Raw genomic sequence first — 16558 nt, 5'->3', positions numbered from 1 at the left:
AAAAATCCACAATCACAGCACTTGGACACTTTCTTTTCCTCTTTTTGTCACATTAGCTACATACATGTAAAAACTCAACGTGAATGAAACCATTTGTACATGTAAAAAAAAAAAAAAAAAAGGACTGGCTTGATTAAGCTTTGCATATGCACCATCTTTCAAATACTGCAGCATACATAAGGTGGCATCCTTCATATCAAGGGGCCGATTCACCTTGAATGACACTTTTGTGAAATATTGTCCGCCCGGGCCAAAAATGCTGGGTTGCTCAAGTACGAGCCCCACGCTTCGATAGATATTTACACCATGACATCCCTTTGCCATATACTGTATATGAAGAGAGCGAGCGAGCGAGGGAGAGAGAGAGAGAGAGACAGAGAGAGAGAGAGAGAGAGACATAGACAGAGTAGAGGGAGAGCGAGACAGATAGACAGACACAGAGAAATCTGTCTTCAATCTAAGTCCAACAAAAAGTATAACCAAAAGCATCAACCCGGCTAAGCAGTTCAGAGCTTCAAAAAACTGGTGGATCCTGACCCCGTGTAAATCTTTTGTAACAAGCAAGTGGTGTTTAACATTGAAACTGAAAAAAAGAGGGAGGAGACTCTCTCTCTTTTTTTTTTGTTGCTGAGGTGTTTAAGTTCGGCTCGTGAGTAGACAGCTGAAACCAAATTCCCTGATACACAACACTCCCCGTCCTGCTTTTTGTCCGTCTCCGACCCCCCCTCTCTCCCCACATCTTCCTACGCCGATCTGCTGAGCAGGAACATTAAGCAGAGACCATGGCAATATGAAGCCGGTCGAGACCCTCGCCCCCTGTGTCGCATACTTACATGGCCCTAGATGTCCAGACAGAGCTGCCGGTCAGAAAGCAAAGAACAGAAGAGGCCGTGGAGCGGAGCATGAGAATTGTTTGCCGGCAAAGAACCCACAAGCAATCCGGCCTTGTCGGGTTGTATTCCTTTCTTGTTAGTTCTTCCAGCCTGTGCGGTGCACAGACAGAGCGAGCGGCAAAATACACATGCATGCAGTCATGCACATACATAGAGCCAGCCACACGTACACAACACACCTCCCCCCAAAATAGCACACACGTTCCTCATTCTGGTAGCTCCTCTTATGGCCGACCCTTTCTGTTCACCGCTTTTTCCTTTCTCATTATCTCTGTCTGCTCCTCCCTTCCCTTTTTCAATATCCTCTTTCTTTCTCTCGACTGCACATGCAGTCGGCTTCTCTTCGCAGCCCCCACCTCCCCCAAGCGTGCTCCCTCCCTCTATTCCCCTCCCTCTCATGCAGCCTCTCCCTCCATCTCCTCTCCTCTCTCTCTTCAGTGTGTGCAGAGTGAGAGGCCATTATCTGAGCCACAGCGGGCACGTACGTTGGAATGGAGGAGTGTGCACTGAGCAGAAACAGAGGGAGCTGTGGGGGATAGTCGCTGGTAGTGGCAGCCTAGGAAACAGCACAATGCAGCAGAGCCCTCACCAATGAGAGAGCCTCTCTCTGTCTTTATTCACACCCTCAACACCACTTTCTCATCGACTTAAAAATTGCAAAATATGAGGCCGTGTTTTGTTAATTCACGATAACCCGCTATTTCTAATTTTAGCGATGACGGCGATTCTCTGATTTCCGACACAGACGCGTCCGGGGACTGCCGTGCGAATACGTCGCTTCAGCCAGCATCGTGCTCGATGGAAAAGAGGGGAAATGGAACGAAGAAAAAAAAACAACGTTTAAACTGCTTGGTTATGCCTTCAGTTGCCGTCGTCCAATTTCCGTGCCGTTCGACAGCGTCTAGTCTCGGCGTAGCTCCGAGCCAAAGATGAAGACAACACTGGTGATGGTTCCTCCAGCTCCATCTTCCTCATCCATGATGCCTCTTCTTCAAGCACAACAAAAAGGTCCAGTGCTACACCTGTGACTTGAAGTGTCCCCTTATAGCAAGGCATCCCGAACAAAGACGTCGACTTGGTGCAAGGAGAGGTCGCCGGGCTGCTGGTAGTATCGTTGGCACCCCGAACCCCCAACGGGTTAAAAAGATCCAGACAAGGTGGGATTCTTTTAATACAATACGTATAAATTTACCTTAAGAGGAAAGGAGAAGAGGGAGGGGGGAGCTCCAATTGGAAAAACATGAACGTAAGACTTGGTGGTGGAGAGGGAGAGTACGTTCAACGCCAGCAAGTAGAAGCAGGATAAGGAGAATGCAATGAAGGCGGACACTGAGGAATGAGACAACACAAACACGGAAAAAGGAGAAACGGAAGAGAGGACACGTTTATCGAATCTCTCGTTTTAAAACGGCGAAAACCAAGAGCGACTCACTTGGCGGTCGTCGTGACTGATTGGTCGACTTGATGAGACGTACTAAAGAGGAGGTTAAGGGTATTCACGGGAAGAGGACTGTCAGGTAGTTTCCAAACGAAGACAGCAACCACAAGTAATCAACCTGGTACAGTTAGCTTAAAATGCATGTTATTGCCCTCTGTCCTTTCTGCCAGCATAAGATCACATCCACTTGCTCTATCCTCACCATTTTTCGGCCTCGGCATCACTGTCATTATCATCATCGTGATCATCGCAATCGCTGAACGTTCCCTCTCGCCCGCTCGCTGGTTGTTCGGCCTTGTGGAGTCTCTTTTCTTCTCTTCAACATTGCTGGAGTTTGGAGCGGATTTGACAAGGAGGAGGAGGGAAAAACATGGCCGTCTCCCCCATGCAGATCGCTGTCAGCTGCTGCTGCGTAGTAATATTCTCTTATATTACCGAGCATTTGCCGACTTCACTGCGCTATGGCTGGATTAACTTCAGCAGCCTCTCCTGCTTCTTCTACTTTGTCGTTCTCTGCTTCCCTTGGTCGCTCTCGATGTCTCATTTTCTTGGGATTTCTCTATCTGCGTCTGACTCCCTCCCTGTATTTATCTTTCTGTTTTGTTTCCTGAGCATTTTCTCCTTTCGCACATAGCTTATTGCGTTACCGATACAACACTTTCTAACACACACACACACTCTGGCCCTGTCAACTGCGTGCTGTCCGTCTCTCTGTTACCACACGTTTTCGTATATATTTATATATCCACACACACACACACACACACAGATGAGCGTCGCTCGCAAAGAGAAACACAGCGCAGCCAGAGCTGTCTAAGGCAAGGAGAAGAGAAGTAGTCCATTAGGTCACATGACCAGGGAGTGCCAATAAGCAAGAGGGAGAGCAGAGAGTAAGAGAGGTAAGAAGCACATGTGGTGATGACATAGCTGTGTCGTCATTGTTGTCATCATCCTTGTCGTCTGTCACGAGCTCGTGTGGTCGTCAAGAGCTTTTGTCAAAAGTCGCCGGCACCGCCTGCCAATGGCCACGCACAGTCGCCCACGATCCGGGGGCTTCAGTGACACAGCGTTTTCTTGATGAAAGCTTAACCCGGCGATCATATGCTTTCCTCCCAGAAAACGTCATTTTGAAAGCCTATGAAGCCAACCTGCTGAATCACACTCGCAAAAAAGTGTGAAATCCCCTCTCTGAGTCAAACTTTCCACGATACCTTATTCTGACTGAACGTCACATGGCTCTGGGGGATGATACCCTCAGCTTACATTTCCGATAGGGCCATTTTTTTTTTTTTTTATCTAATCGTTATGTCATTTCTTGTGTTTTATTTCTGACTCCCCCCTTAAACAATTTTTCACTGTTTCTTTTTCTCAACTGATTCATTCAGAGCCAGCAGATTAAACATGTGAACTCCGATGTTTCTGAGCCAGACAGAAAAATGGATGTCCCCTCGTGAGTAGAGGGACATGTATTCTTATTCCTCGCCACTAATTGTCAACATAATTACTGGCTTATACTTGGTCTTTTTTTCCAGTGTCCTCCTACGGATGACATTGAGGCTATTATGTTGATTATATACTAGATTCAGCACCAGGTAAATGATGGGTATTTATCCTTTTCACTCCATTACAGGCAGTACTTTGAATATGTTCAGATATGATTTTTGGCACTGATTGCTTGTGTAATTTCAATAATTCGCACAAGCACAAAAATACAACAAAATAAGACAAGTCTTACTTCTTGTTTCAAAAATTCAAAATGAGAGTTAGAAGAAGGAGACAAAGTCACTATTACATTCATATCAGCCCTTACAATAATGTCATTATAGCCTGAACTGCTAAAGAGAAGGTAGATATATAAATAGTAATGACACAGTACCGACAAAATCTAGAAATAGCAGGATGTATAAGCATTAACTACAAACTACTAAAAACCATTTTAGTGAAAATTGATTATCTAGAGGATTTAGGGTCTCTAACTGTCATGTGTTCAGTGACCGCTACAATACGATCATGTGGCAGTAGGCAAACAGAAAGTAACACTGGCTGCAGCACGTTTGCCTAATTTCAGTCATATTAGAGGCGATAACAAATATTGGAAATAGACATTTGTTCTGTACTTTAAGTAAAACCAAGGACTGTGGTTAAATGAAAATAATAATAATAAATATGAGATAGAGAGACCAATATTAGAAGTATAAGATGTATGAGATACAGGCTCTTCACAGTAATCTTTCTTTTTACAATTAGTGTATGTGACTGGATATGGTAAGCAGGCAGATTACAGTTGGACTTTGTTAAAAAAGGAACGATAAAAGAGAATAGGTACTTACAGTTAACCGGCTGTAGCCCGGCATCACTCAAGAGAAAAAGCAGAGACTATAGAGTATCCAACGTTTACAACAGTCCCTTCATCTCTTAATCTTTTCAAATTATCCAAATTAGCTGCTGGCTGACCTCAACTCGTTCATTTTCTCTCCATTTCACTGACTTCTTTGTCTCTCTTGTTTCTCAGCAACTCGGAGGAAAGTTCTTGGTTGTAGGAGGGATGACTGACAATAAAAGTCCATCCTCAGCAGTGAGTGTTGTTTTTACATGCATATGACTAAGACTGAGTCATTTTTGTCTTTTCTTTTCAGCAAGTCCTCACATCCGGGCCTCACACACAAAACCTGAAACGTATTTATATTTTAACCTCATCGGTGCTCATAGATTTCTATATTTTAATACTCCTGTTTTCTCAGCCTGTGATAACCCTTCAAGTAAAAAATTCCATAACTGTAAGTCTGATGATTTGGTTTGAGTTGTATTTCATTGTCATAATACGGCTAATTTCCAGTAATGACACATCATAGCAGTCCGTAACAATAACCTGCACTCATTTAAAATAGAATGGAAGAAAAAAAACACAACCGTTTTCAAAGAAAGTCAATGTGAAAGAAGCATTGTTCAGGCTTTAGCACGTCAGTGTCGAAATCAGACTGTTGATACGAGATGTCTTGACAACAGTATCACAGCCTGCATTCAAGCAAATAACAATGTCTAAACACTGTTGGGTGTCCAGCTGGGGGTCTGCTTGACCTCAATATACCATCAACACACACCACACACACACACACACACACACACACATATACATGGATATATGTATATCATTTTTTGTAATATTTTTAGTATTTAACCATAAATAAAGGTTTCATATTGTAATTACTGTTGGCATATGTGATATGCGTTTAATGTATGATAAAATCAGCTGACTGAAACCGTTCAAGCTCTAGGAAATGGGTTACACAGAACAGAAAATAAGAATCGAGTACATTGTTCTGTCTCGAGGTTGAGATAGGAGGATAAACTTACAAATGACCTATATGATTTCACTATATTTGCATCGATGGCTTTTGGTTAAAAGCATAAAATACGTGTTTTCTCCATCAAGCTTCTCACATGACCAAAAGCGTCACATTCATGTAACAAGGGTCCTCGCCCCTCCTCCAATCTCATCCTGTCAGCTGATTCCCTTCCCTCTGATGCTGATCCTATCGACCTCAATGCACCCCCACCCACATTGCCCCGCAGTCTAATGGTATCAAGGTCATCTGAGCCATTTTTTTTTCCCTTCCCCCTCTTCTTGTCTTTTATGCTGCTGCTTTTTCACTGTCTTCCTCACTTCTAGCACCTGTTTTTCATTACAGACACATGGGTTGAAGCAAAACACACAAAAAGCATCCGAAACTGCAAACAAGACACCAAATGCAGGGGACTTTAAAGATGCACGCACATGACTGCACACACACACGCAAACGCACACACACACGCACACACATATGCACGCTCTTAGTATTCTTACAGTATTGGATTGTTCACTGAGGGTCAGCGGGTTTATTGGTGGGCGGGACAAGAGGCGGCAGTGTTGCACTGAGCACATAATATTTAACAGAATGGAAGCAATACAGTGTTTCCAGTGGTTGAACAAATAAGAGACCATTTCTTCAATCGTTTTGAGAATAATTTCTGGAGCTTTTGCCTGATTTTATCCTTTGTACTCTGCTTGAGATGCCTCTGACAAATTAATGCTGGTGTCCGGTTTCAAATGGGATGTGTCAACTCCTTTTCTATTTCCATATTTAAACCATAGAGCTGTATTAGCCTTTTATTCATCCCTTTCAGAGTCTGTTTTTGTTTTTATGTCTTAACAGCCATCTGACCCACATCCCGATTCAGCAACGAGGCAGAGCGGTGTCATTTTCAGGGTGTGTTTGGGTGTGGATCATAGTATTGAGTGTATGGTATCCAGTCTGAGTCATACCTCCTGACATTCAGCACGTGCAAGTCAGCACGAATAGCCCAGCTGGGGAAGGCCTAACCCACCCTCAACCCACCCCCCACCCCTCGTCACTGCTCCTCACAAAGAGGAAGGCAGAAGTGGTTTGAGAGGGAGGAGAGTGAAAATGGTAAGGGGGTGGAGGGTGAGGGGCTTTTGGGCTGGGTGAAGCCGCTAAAAAATAATGATGAGGGAGGAGAAGGTGGGGAGGAGGGAGCCTGTAAGAGGAACCTCTTTGTGGTCGAGGTACAAAGACACAATGTAAAGAACACAGCGTTTCAAAATATGGCCTGAAAATTTTAGGTTTCAGACAAAGAAATGGATAGCAGACAAAAAAAGAACGCAGTGTACTACCACCCAAGGTGTGTAAAGTCATAAAAGCAAATGATATATTTATTAACAGCGCACGATGGGTTTTTATGCAAAAGGCGTCAGAGATACATCCAGCGAGAGGATTTAGGGGTCAGATCAGAAACTGCTCTAACTTGAAAGACAAAAAAAAACAGAGAGAAACCTTCCTCAGTACTGCAAAGTGGCTGGTTGCCATCCTTGTGTCTCGCAGGACTGAGTCTAAGATTAGCTTTCCATATGTTCAAGTCAAGCGTGGCCAGGCTTAAAGGGCCAGTGCTCTTCTGTGGCGACAGAAAAACACATGCTGTGGTTTCAGACGGGTCCCAAACATACAAAAAAATCGCCTAATTCCGCCAAGATTGACAAGATTTCAGTGAACATGTCTGGTATATTAAAGATGATTTCTGAATAACATTTGGCATTTAACATTTGGCGCATTGGGATTTACTGCCGTACCTCTTATAACACATGTCATACCTTGCCCTGTATACCCAGTGAATGAATAAGAATATACTTTTCTTGCTCTACAAATCAGTATTTTAAGTGTGTTTCAATCAGCTCGTGTGTGATGGAAACTCCAACAGCTGTGGCGCTGCGTTACATAAAACCTGGCTGTAGCATCTGGCAGAAGGAGGATTCAGGACCGTACAAACTGCACGCCCAGTGGGAGTAACTGAGCAGCCGCCAGTGATGTGAGAGTTAAAGAGCTTGAGCAACAGCTGAGGGATCCTCCCCTTTCTCTTTCCATTCATTTTTTATTAACTGCGGCACCAAGCAGCTGAAGCCTCCCTGCAACATCAAACACAGATACCCCCAACGACGACGTCGCACATGCGCATGCACACACACACACACACACACACACACAACTCCTGCCATCCGGGCACACGTGACGTCCAGCCATGTTCACCTGCACAACACGAGCATCAGCGCAGTTGATCAGAGGTTTCAATCTGCCGATCGACATTAATCGTTGATAAATGCCCTAAAAAAAAGTAAAGAGGTCCAAAAAAACCTGATGTATTAATAACTTGAATTCATAAATGAGGCATAGTTGATGGTGATAATTGATAATTCATCTTCAAGGGTCCAAATCCTTGGAGAGCTTGTCATTTTCATGGGAAATGTACATTAAATATTCATGATATTCTGGAGACATCTGCTCATGTGTACCTGAACGAGTTTGACTGCTCAGTATTTTTCAGAAAATGTCTACGTTTGTGTTCTGATTTTTTAAAGCCTGTCCAATACAGTCAAAATGGGGTGCAGATCGGCCAGCTGATGAGTCAGCTGATCTGCACCCAAATCTCATGGATAAATATATACAGTATTTATATAGCATTCAGTGTAAACACTTTCCAGATCAGCATTTAATATGTAAAAGGTTGCATCATCCCACAGGATGTTTTTTTAAAGGACCAATGCAGGCTGTAAAATGTCATATTAATTTTCATTTCCAGGTATGCAGAAGAATCTGTCCTGTGGCTTGGTATATTTTAACATAAATAAATCCTGTGCAATGTGACAAAAATGATTGATTGAAAAATGATTGATTTCAGAGATACAGCTAATATCGGTATTGATAAAAGCTACAGAAATCCGGTATTACTGTCCACTGGTGGCTTTTGAATGTAGTAGAAAAAAAATTATACATATCAATGGTCATAGTACGCTGAAACATGGAGGATAAATATCATTACGAAGGTGAAGTTAAACAATCTGAAGTAGTACTATGAGAAAACCGAATGATGACAAGAGGCACAGTTGCAGTACATAGCGAACAGAGCGGTTTTTCTTTCCTCAGCGGAAACCTTACACGGTGGTAAAGACATCGAGAGCGTTCTGAATGGAACAGGTGATGTCAAATCCTCCACTTCCTGAGTACATATAATATACAAAAACCACTTACTACACCTAATACACACAACTGGTCACGTGACCAACGTCGGACGCTGGACTCAATCTAAAATTAACGCAATGATGTCATCAGACATTCAGTGTTGCCACGGAAACTAGGTCAGCGTTAACCCTTTAAGTACTAGGCTGGGGATTCCACACCAGTGCAAACACATGATTAAGAAGCTTCTGTTCCATCTGCTGTCACGCAGTGGTTTGAATGTCTTTCCCATCAGTTCACCAACTGGAATTCATCAGAAGAAGAAAGAGGAAATCTGGTTTAGAGGCGCGGAAACAAAGTCACACAATGCAATCAAGCCGTCTGGTAACCTGTTGTGTAAACTGAGGAGGGCTTATTTTCAGTTTCCCCTGTTTTGATAAGAAACAAAAAAACTTTGAACATGTGAGAACTAATCTACATTAATAACTCCCTTCTCTGTTATCTTCTGCTGCTGGTTTAGAGAAGGTTTCCAAAAATAGCGTTTGGAAATTAGAACCCCGAAGCTTCGAAACCCACTTTCTCTGGCAAATGGGGGGCTCAAAAGATTTCTATGAGAAAATTTTAATTGAATCTTCATAAGAAATCTCATGGGTTTTTACCTTTAATCAACATAACCATCTATCTTACTGTAATTTAGCACATTTTCATCGCTGTTGCTACTAATTTCAAATTGGTTTAATTCTTTATTCAACATCAGTTTACCAATCATGTTTTATCGATTTAATTAGTCATCTAAAGAGGGGTTTGTACAGAAATATCGTTTTTCATTTCAGTTTATATAATGTGTGTCTCTCTTTATTGTAAAACACAGAGAACCGCAGATAGAACTACAACAAATAAATATCCATGTAATACCATTTTCATTCATGTCTTAGAAATAACAGTGGGACTTGAGAAATCCAAGCCTATCACATGTGATTCATTTGTAATGACATTGCTATGACAATGGGGTTATGAACATCTGGTGATGTTTTTCACATCATTGTTGGACTAAGAACAAAATGTTGCCGCTTTTTACCGACCATCCAAACATCACCAGATGACGGATCAGGAAACGAACCTTTGTTGTGAGCAAAGGGAGCTTCAGCCGATCAAAGCTGACACTGACATTGTCATGAGAACGCTTGGACTTTCTGTCTGAGTAAGTGTAACTGTTATTATTAATCAGTGATTAATTAATATTAATGAATAATCTAATTAACTGGTTTCCTGAGTACACAACGGTCTTCTGTAAATCTTCTCAAGAAAATTTTTCAGGGTCTAAAATTCAAAAGCATCCCCCAAAATGTGTGTGTACATTTTGTACATTGTGCATGTGCTGTATGAGTTTCCTCTGTCAGATATAGGACCTTCGGTTGGTTGTAGACTGTTTGACTTTGCGTCACCGGGGAAATGTTTAACAACAAAGCTGCTCTTCATGAGATAAAGACGATACTAAGACTAGTCTAGCAGCTGTGACCCTCCGTAAAGTGGCACTCCAAGGAGACATAGCACAAACGTGAAAAACAAAGACGACATAGCTTTCAGCTGTAATTTCCCCGCAAAATAGTACGGTTGTGTACTTTGGAAGATAAAATGACAATTTCATCAAGAAAGATTAGTGGGGCTTTAAGAGTAAAGCTGAAGCGTGTCGGCAGTGCCTAATTTTAACCTCCGTTTATTAATAACAATTCAGTGTATCGTCAATTTTATTGTCCTTTGGCCATCGCTATGGCTATCAAGAGTCCTCCTTGAAAACACTTCCAATGGATGGCAGCAGAATCAAAGTAAATGGTTCGCTGCCACTAAAGGAGATCACAAGATTTGTTGGTGTTTAATTTCTGAATGAAGGCTCGCCGCTCCAACTTCCTTTCCACGTAAACACGAGCGTGCCATGATTCTGAACAGCGCGCTCTCAGCGGCTACACGCCACAGGTTACTACACTTGACAGTCGAATGCGTACGCATGCGTGACCCACTAACTTTTACTCCCGTTACCTCATTTGACTCCAGAACCGATGAGACGAAGGACGGCCCCCCAACTCCTGAGCCAGTGCGTACGATTCCTCCTCCTTCTCCCTCCTTCCCTCCCTGATCTCTTGTATCTACACATGCCGGGCTCTGGCACCAATCAGCGGGCAGCGTGGGACGCTTTAAACTGAGGACGCTGCCACTTTTTCCGCTAAGGTGCTCCGCTCATTCTGGCTTCAAGGTACAATTGCAAAAGCGGGTCTAACGCGTCACCCTTTGAGCGGGACGGTTCCGTGAGTGGTATAATTCCGGGACCAAGATGGAACAACGACCGACACATGGAGCTCGTGCGATTGTCGGGTGATATCAGCAAAACGGATAACGGCCGTCACGCCGCGAAGCAACCGTAGTTTTGCATCCCAATCATAGTTTGTAAATGGATACCAATGAGCAACGCAACACGTACACAACTGAATGGGTACAGTCGCAAACAGAGTCACTACTAGTCACGTTTATCAGGTTCTAACTAACCACGAGCACGTTACAGCACCACGGATGGTCCACAAATTCATACACGATGACCAAAAACATGGTGGCAGAAGCCTAATGCCCTCTTACCTCAGCTGCCAGTTCAGGGTTTCCCAAACAGTGTCGGCTGTTGTCTTCAAAATGCTCCACCTTTACAGCAAGCGAGGGGGTGGAGGGTTGGGTGAAGAGAGAATAACAATCAATAGAATAATGCGACAAGGACTTGTCATTAGAGACAGCAGGTGCAGCAAATGCTGCACAAAATCCGAGTATTGTTCCTGTCAACTTCAAAAAGCACAAATCTCTTTTCTTTGATTTTCGTTCAAACAGTAAGCCGCCACTTCCCTCTACTGCCGGGGTCGAGAATGAAAGCGCGAGGATTCAATTTCAATTACGGAATTATGTAATGTCTGTATCTCAAACTAGCGCAGCCTTCCCAATCCATGCATTTGGCAAGTCTGTACGATTCAGGTTTTTGCATGCATTACAGGGAGGAGAATAGCAGAGACAAAGATGGAAGTCTCCATCAATGCCAGGCTGTTCATTTAGAAACAATAGCATCCTCTGATATGGCATGCAGGACATCTACATGGCGCTTGTTGTAGACGTTAAACGGTGTGTTTTGTCACAAGCATTTCCCTGGTCCCACACATTTCCCACCCCCCTCCGTTCCCACCCACACACTTATCAATCTTAAAATAGTCTGGACTCTGTGGTGATGAATATTTACCCTCCAAGTCTCTCAGCTTCCTTGGTTTGTACTCCTCCGTCCGCTGGCCAAAACCCCATCAGAAGACACCGGCTCCCTTTCGTCTCCACCTCTACCCCCCTATCCCTTTCTTCTTGCTCAGTCTCTCCGCTCTCCTTTCTCAGCCCCTCTTTCGTCCAACAACCCATTCAGGAAGCCATCTTGTGTTTTTAATCTGGTTTTACAGAAGCCCTCGTACGCACGTTCTCTCTCTCACTCTCTCTCTCTCTCTCTCTCTCGCTTGCTCTTTCACTCTACCCCCTCCCTCTCTCTCATTCCCTAGTGATAGTACGTCAATAGGTCCACTGCACACACGCTCATACACACAGACACCACACACACACACACACACACACACAAGGGATTTTTTTCAAATCTGTGATCACTATCATGGCTTCCTCCCACTTGCTGTGTTTTTTCCCCCCTCCTTTCTGTGCAAACATGATGTGAAAGCTGCCTGGGCCACTTCCCGCCCTCCTTTCTCTCTCTCTCTCTGTTTTCTAACATATATACACAAAAATAAATGTACACATAGGCACTAATACACACAAGGCACACGGCACACGAGAGACGTCACGCTAGCGACAGCACACAAAGGCAGCCCGTCCGCCAATCACAGAGCGAGCCTGGTCCTGCTGCTAGGGTGAAACTGAAGGGGAGCAAGTGAGGGCAGCAACAGTGAGAGAAGAATTGAAGCTGGTATATTGAAAAAAAAAAAAAAAAAAGGGAAAAGGGTTTGCTGGATGTGTGATCATGTGAATGTGTGCGGCACCGTGAATGAGACGCTGACATAATGAGCATGACTGAAGGTGGATGGGAAGTGCGAGTGTGTATGTGTCTGCGTGCACGCAGGCTGAGCGGAGGGGTGGAGGGTCTGGGGGTGGGGGCGTCTCTATGCCTGTCAATTATCTCTTCCAGCTCGCCTTCCACTAACAATGCCTCTGGTATGTGGTATCACTGAGCACCATCTGTGTCAAGGCTGCCTGCAATAACTGGACTGGACTGGACTGCACAGCACACACACACACACACACACACACACGCACACACACACACATGCACACACACTCATTCAGCTCTTACACAGGAAGCCGGACAGTCCCCCCTGTCTGACAGGCAAAACACACAATTACACAGCAAAATCCAACACGCTGACACAAAGCACGTGAAGGGAGTAACGGAGCAATCACATGGTAAACACTACTGCAACCGTTTAAAAAAAATATATTGTTCTAAGATCATAAATCAGGTGTAATCGGAGGTATGCTTACAAATTGGTGATCAGCAAAGCGTCATCGTGCAGTATCAATATTTCCCATGAGGGAAATCGTTGCATTTCCCTTAAACTGTCAGCCAGGATTACATACCGTGCACATTTCGGAGGCCCGAGTTCATAACATTTGGGCAATTATCCCCAGCGTGTACCTTTTTTAATTGCAACCCTCCGCGGTCCTTAAAATGCACAAAAAAGCCAAAGACAAACCGCCGAGTGCATGTCTGTAACAAGGCATCGCTACCTGGACTCGCATTTCTAATTTTGCAAGCAAACCTTCTTGCAACCATCACCCGACCGCTTTCGCTGAACGGAAAGCCCAAAGCGTCAGCCGTACGGTCTATTTAGATATGAAAAACAGCAGACCGTGTGAAAACGGCTGCTAAATTGGAAAACGTCATGCGACGAGACAGAGTCAGAGAAAGTTCACACGGGCTAGCGACGGCACAGCGAGACTCATCGAGGCGCAATGCAAGACAGCGAAAGGCAGAGGATCGAAAAGAGAGTGTACTGAACTGTGGCGAAGCAAGGCGGCTACACAGTGACACAGCATTTGTAGTGTCTGATGCTCTCATATGGCATGGGAAATCCCCTCTGCTGACGTCACATGGGTCACGTGCGCGTATGAATGTGTGTGAATCCGCGTGTTTACGTGTGAGCAGAGGCGGGTTTTGTGGTAAGCTGGACAGAGAGTGCTGCTCCTGTTGCTGGGCTTCCAGCGGGCATCATTTCAGGTGGCCACCATCCTAGTTGCAGCGCAATATTTGAGGAGGTGGGGAAAGTTAAGCATTAAGGTTTTATAGCAAGCGCCTGGCCGGCTCCGCCGATCCCCTGTTCGTTATCAATTGGTCTGTTCTTAAAATAGCAGTTTTGTTAGTACCTAATAATAACACCAAATTCAGGAGCTGCATGTCCTTTTATCCAATATAACCACTCATTTCATTATCCAACCACCATGAGACGTTTGAACACACCTAATCGAATTTTTTTTTCATATGAAACTTGTTAGGGTTACTTAAATCTGAGTATTTTAAAACTTCACAGATGTTATTACCATTTCCAATGGTTGACTGCTGACATTACATGACATACGTCCAATACTCAACCATCTCCTCCATTAATAAATACATATATGTCTGATAATTTACTATGTGTAATTTTTTAAATATTGGAATATTATATATTTGAAAAAATTGGGGGAAAAAAAAAAAAGTTTTGGGAAAATTTTTCCTGTAACTTTTGTTCATGCTTTTTGATTCTTCTTCACTTTCAGATGATACATCTGCAAATACACAAAGATATATGTTTTTTGGAGCAAATAATGGATGGTTTCTGCATGGCAATCAACCAAATTCTGGTTCATTGCTTTATCTGGGGAGCCTCACAAATACTTCTGTGTCAAATCCAATTACAAATACAGTGAAGAGCAACAGAACTGACAGTGGTCTCAAACTTGCTATCATCAAATGGAGTCAAACTTGAAATATGATAGTTTAAGTTACAGACTTGTAAGCAAGACTAAAGGTGGTCCTAACTTAACGACGTATTCGATTAACATCTCGGGAGTGATGACGGGCTATGTGATAATATTAAAATATGCACGGAATGCACTGGCAGCAGAGTTGTGCGTGAGTCTGTATTGTAGGTGCTTACACACACTTAGAATTGGCTTATATTCATGCAAATATAAACATTAAATAAAAAAAGAGGTAAAACAGCAAAATTCAAATGGCCTATTCTTCTTTTCTTTCGGCTTTTCCCTTCAGGGGTCACCACGGTGAATCAGCCTTCTCCATCTAACCCTATTCTCTGTATCCTCCTCTCTCACATCAACTACTGTCATATCCTCTCTCACCACGTCCATAAATCGTCTCTTTTGTCTTCCTCTAGACCTCCTGCCTGGCAGCTCCAATTTTGCATCAGTCTACCAATATATTCACTATTCCTCCTCTGTACATGACTGAACCAATCTCAGTCTGGCTTCTCTGACCTTCTCTCCAAAACATCTAACATGTGTTGTCCCTCTGATGGACTCATTCCTGATCCTATCCATCCTGGTCACTCCCAAAGAGAACCTCAACATCTTCATCTCTGCGACCTCCAGTTCTGCCTCCTGTCTTTTCGTTACTGTAACTATTTCTAGTCTATACAGCATCGCGGGTCTCATCACTGTCTTGTACACCTTTCCTTTCATTCTGACTGGTAATCTTCTGTGGCATTGTACTCTTGACACTTTTCCACCCATTCGAACCTGCTTGAGCTCATTTCTTTTCCTCTTTTCCACACATTTTTCACACTCTAATTGCAATCATCCAACTTCTTGATCCCCACTCCCTGTAAATGGCCGATATGAGTGCTAACACTATACGGTAGTACTATAGAAATGAGATGAGACACCAGATTCTTCAGTTTCATCCTGTCAATCCCCTACTGCAGACCAGGGCATTTTACATTTTTCCAATGAGTATTTTGGCTTCCGTCCATTCAGTCATGCATCCATCGATCATCTATCTATCTATCTATCTATCTATCTATCTATCTATCTATCTATCTATCTATCTATCTATCTATCTATCTATCCATCCATCCATCCATCCATCCATCCATCCATCCATCCATCCATCCATCCATCCATCCATCCATCCATACATACATACATACATACATACATCAATTTGCTTTTTTTTATCCAGCCTGCCAAACTATTTTCGTTGAATATTTTAATAAGTATTTTCAATCAACATTGAATTTGGAAACTCCTTATTTTTCCTTTTGTTAAATTTTGTATGGATGATTACATACAAAATAATGTCAGTAAATTTATCATCATTAATGACTTCAAGGTTGAAATAAAATGCCAAAAAAATTCAACTATTTAAATTGCAATTTTCATTTTGTTCAATTTACATGATACCTAGTTGGCCCACGCGTAAAAATTAAATATGAAATGTGGCCCGCCAGCCAAAATAATTGCCCACCCCTGCCCATCTGCCACCACCATTATCCAGGAGTCAGTATAGAATCATATCATTGGTGAAACAAACGTCACTCACCACTTTTTGGCCAGACAGGTGTCTACCTGACACAACGCTGTTAATGTGGCGTTATTGTATTGTTGCAGTGTGTCCCTCTGGCTCAGGGCATATCTTTTGAGGATAAATG

At 43.2% G+C, this 16558-nt stretch overlaps 1 protein-coding gene across 3 annotated transcripts in view; it reads right to left on the bottom strand.

Moving 5' to 3' along the window:
• Positions 1-12851, bottom strand: part of tet3 (tet methylcytosine dioxygenase 3) — a 33922-nt gene extending 21071 nt beyond the window's left edge. Inside the window, exons 1-2 of one of the 3 annotated variants that reach the window (XM_086169740.1) lie at positions 12106-12851; positions 11466-11525 (exon numbers count right to left, since the gene is read on the bottom strand). Coding sequence is in view for 1 of the 3 variants with exons in the window: in XM_086169739.1 (XP_086025865.1) it covers positions 2534-2536 (3 nt within the window). In the remaining 2 variants the exon portion in view is untranslated. Of the gene's footprint in view, positions 1-833; positions 4043-11465; positions 11526-12105 lie in introns of those variants that run through there. The other 2 variants (XM_086169741.1, XM_086169739.1) reach the window with 2 other exon arrangements.
• Positions 12852-16558: the final 3707 nt, after the last annotated feature.

Source organism: Fistularia commersonii, chromosome 22, assembly GCF_037954325.1.
Source record: "Fistularia commersonii isolate RoL2024-O1a breed Wild chromosome 22, RoL_Fcom_v1.0, whole genome shotgun sequence".
In the NCBI taxonomy this organism is placed as follows: domain Eukaryota; kingdom Metazoa; phylum Chordata; class Actinopteri; order Syngnathiformes; family Fistulariidae; genus Fistularia; species Fistularia commersonii.
Note: the sequence above shows the minus strand (reverse complement) of the source record. Positions and strands in the feature narration are given on the sequence as shown.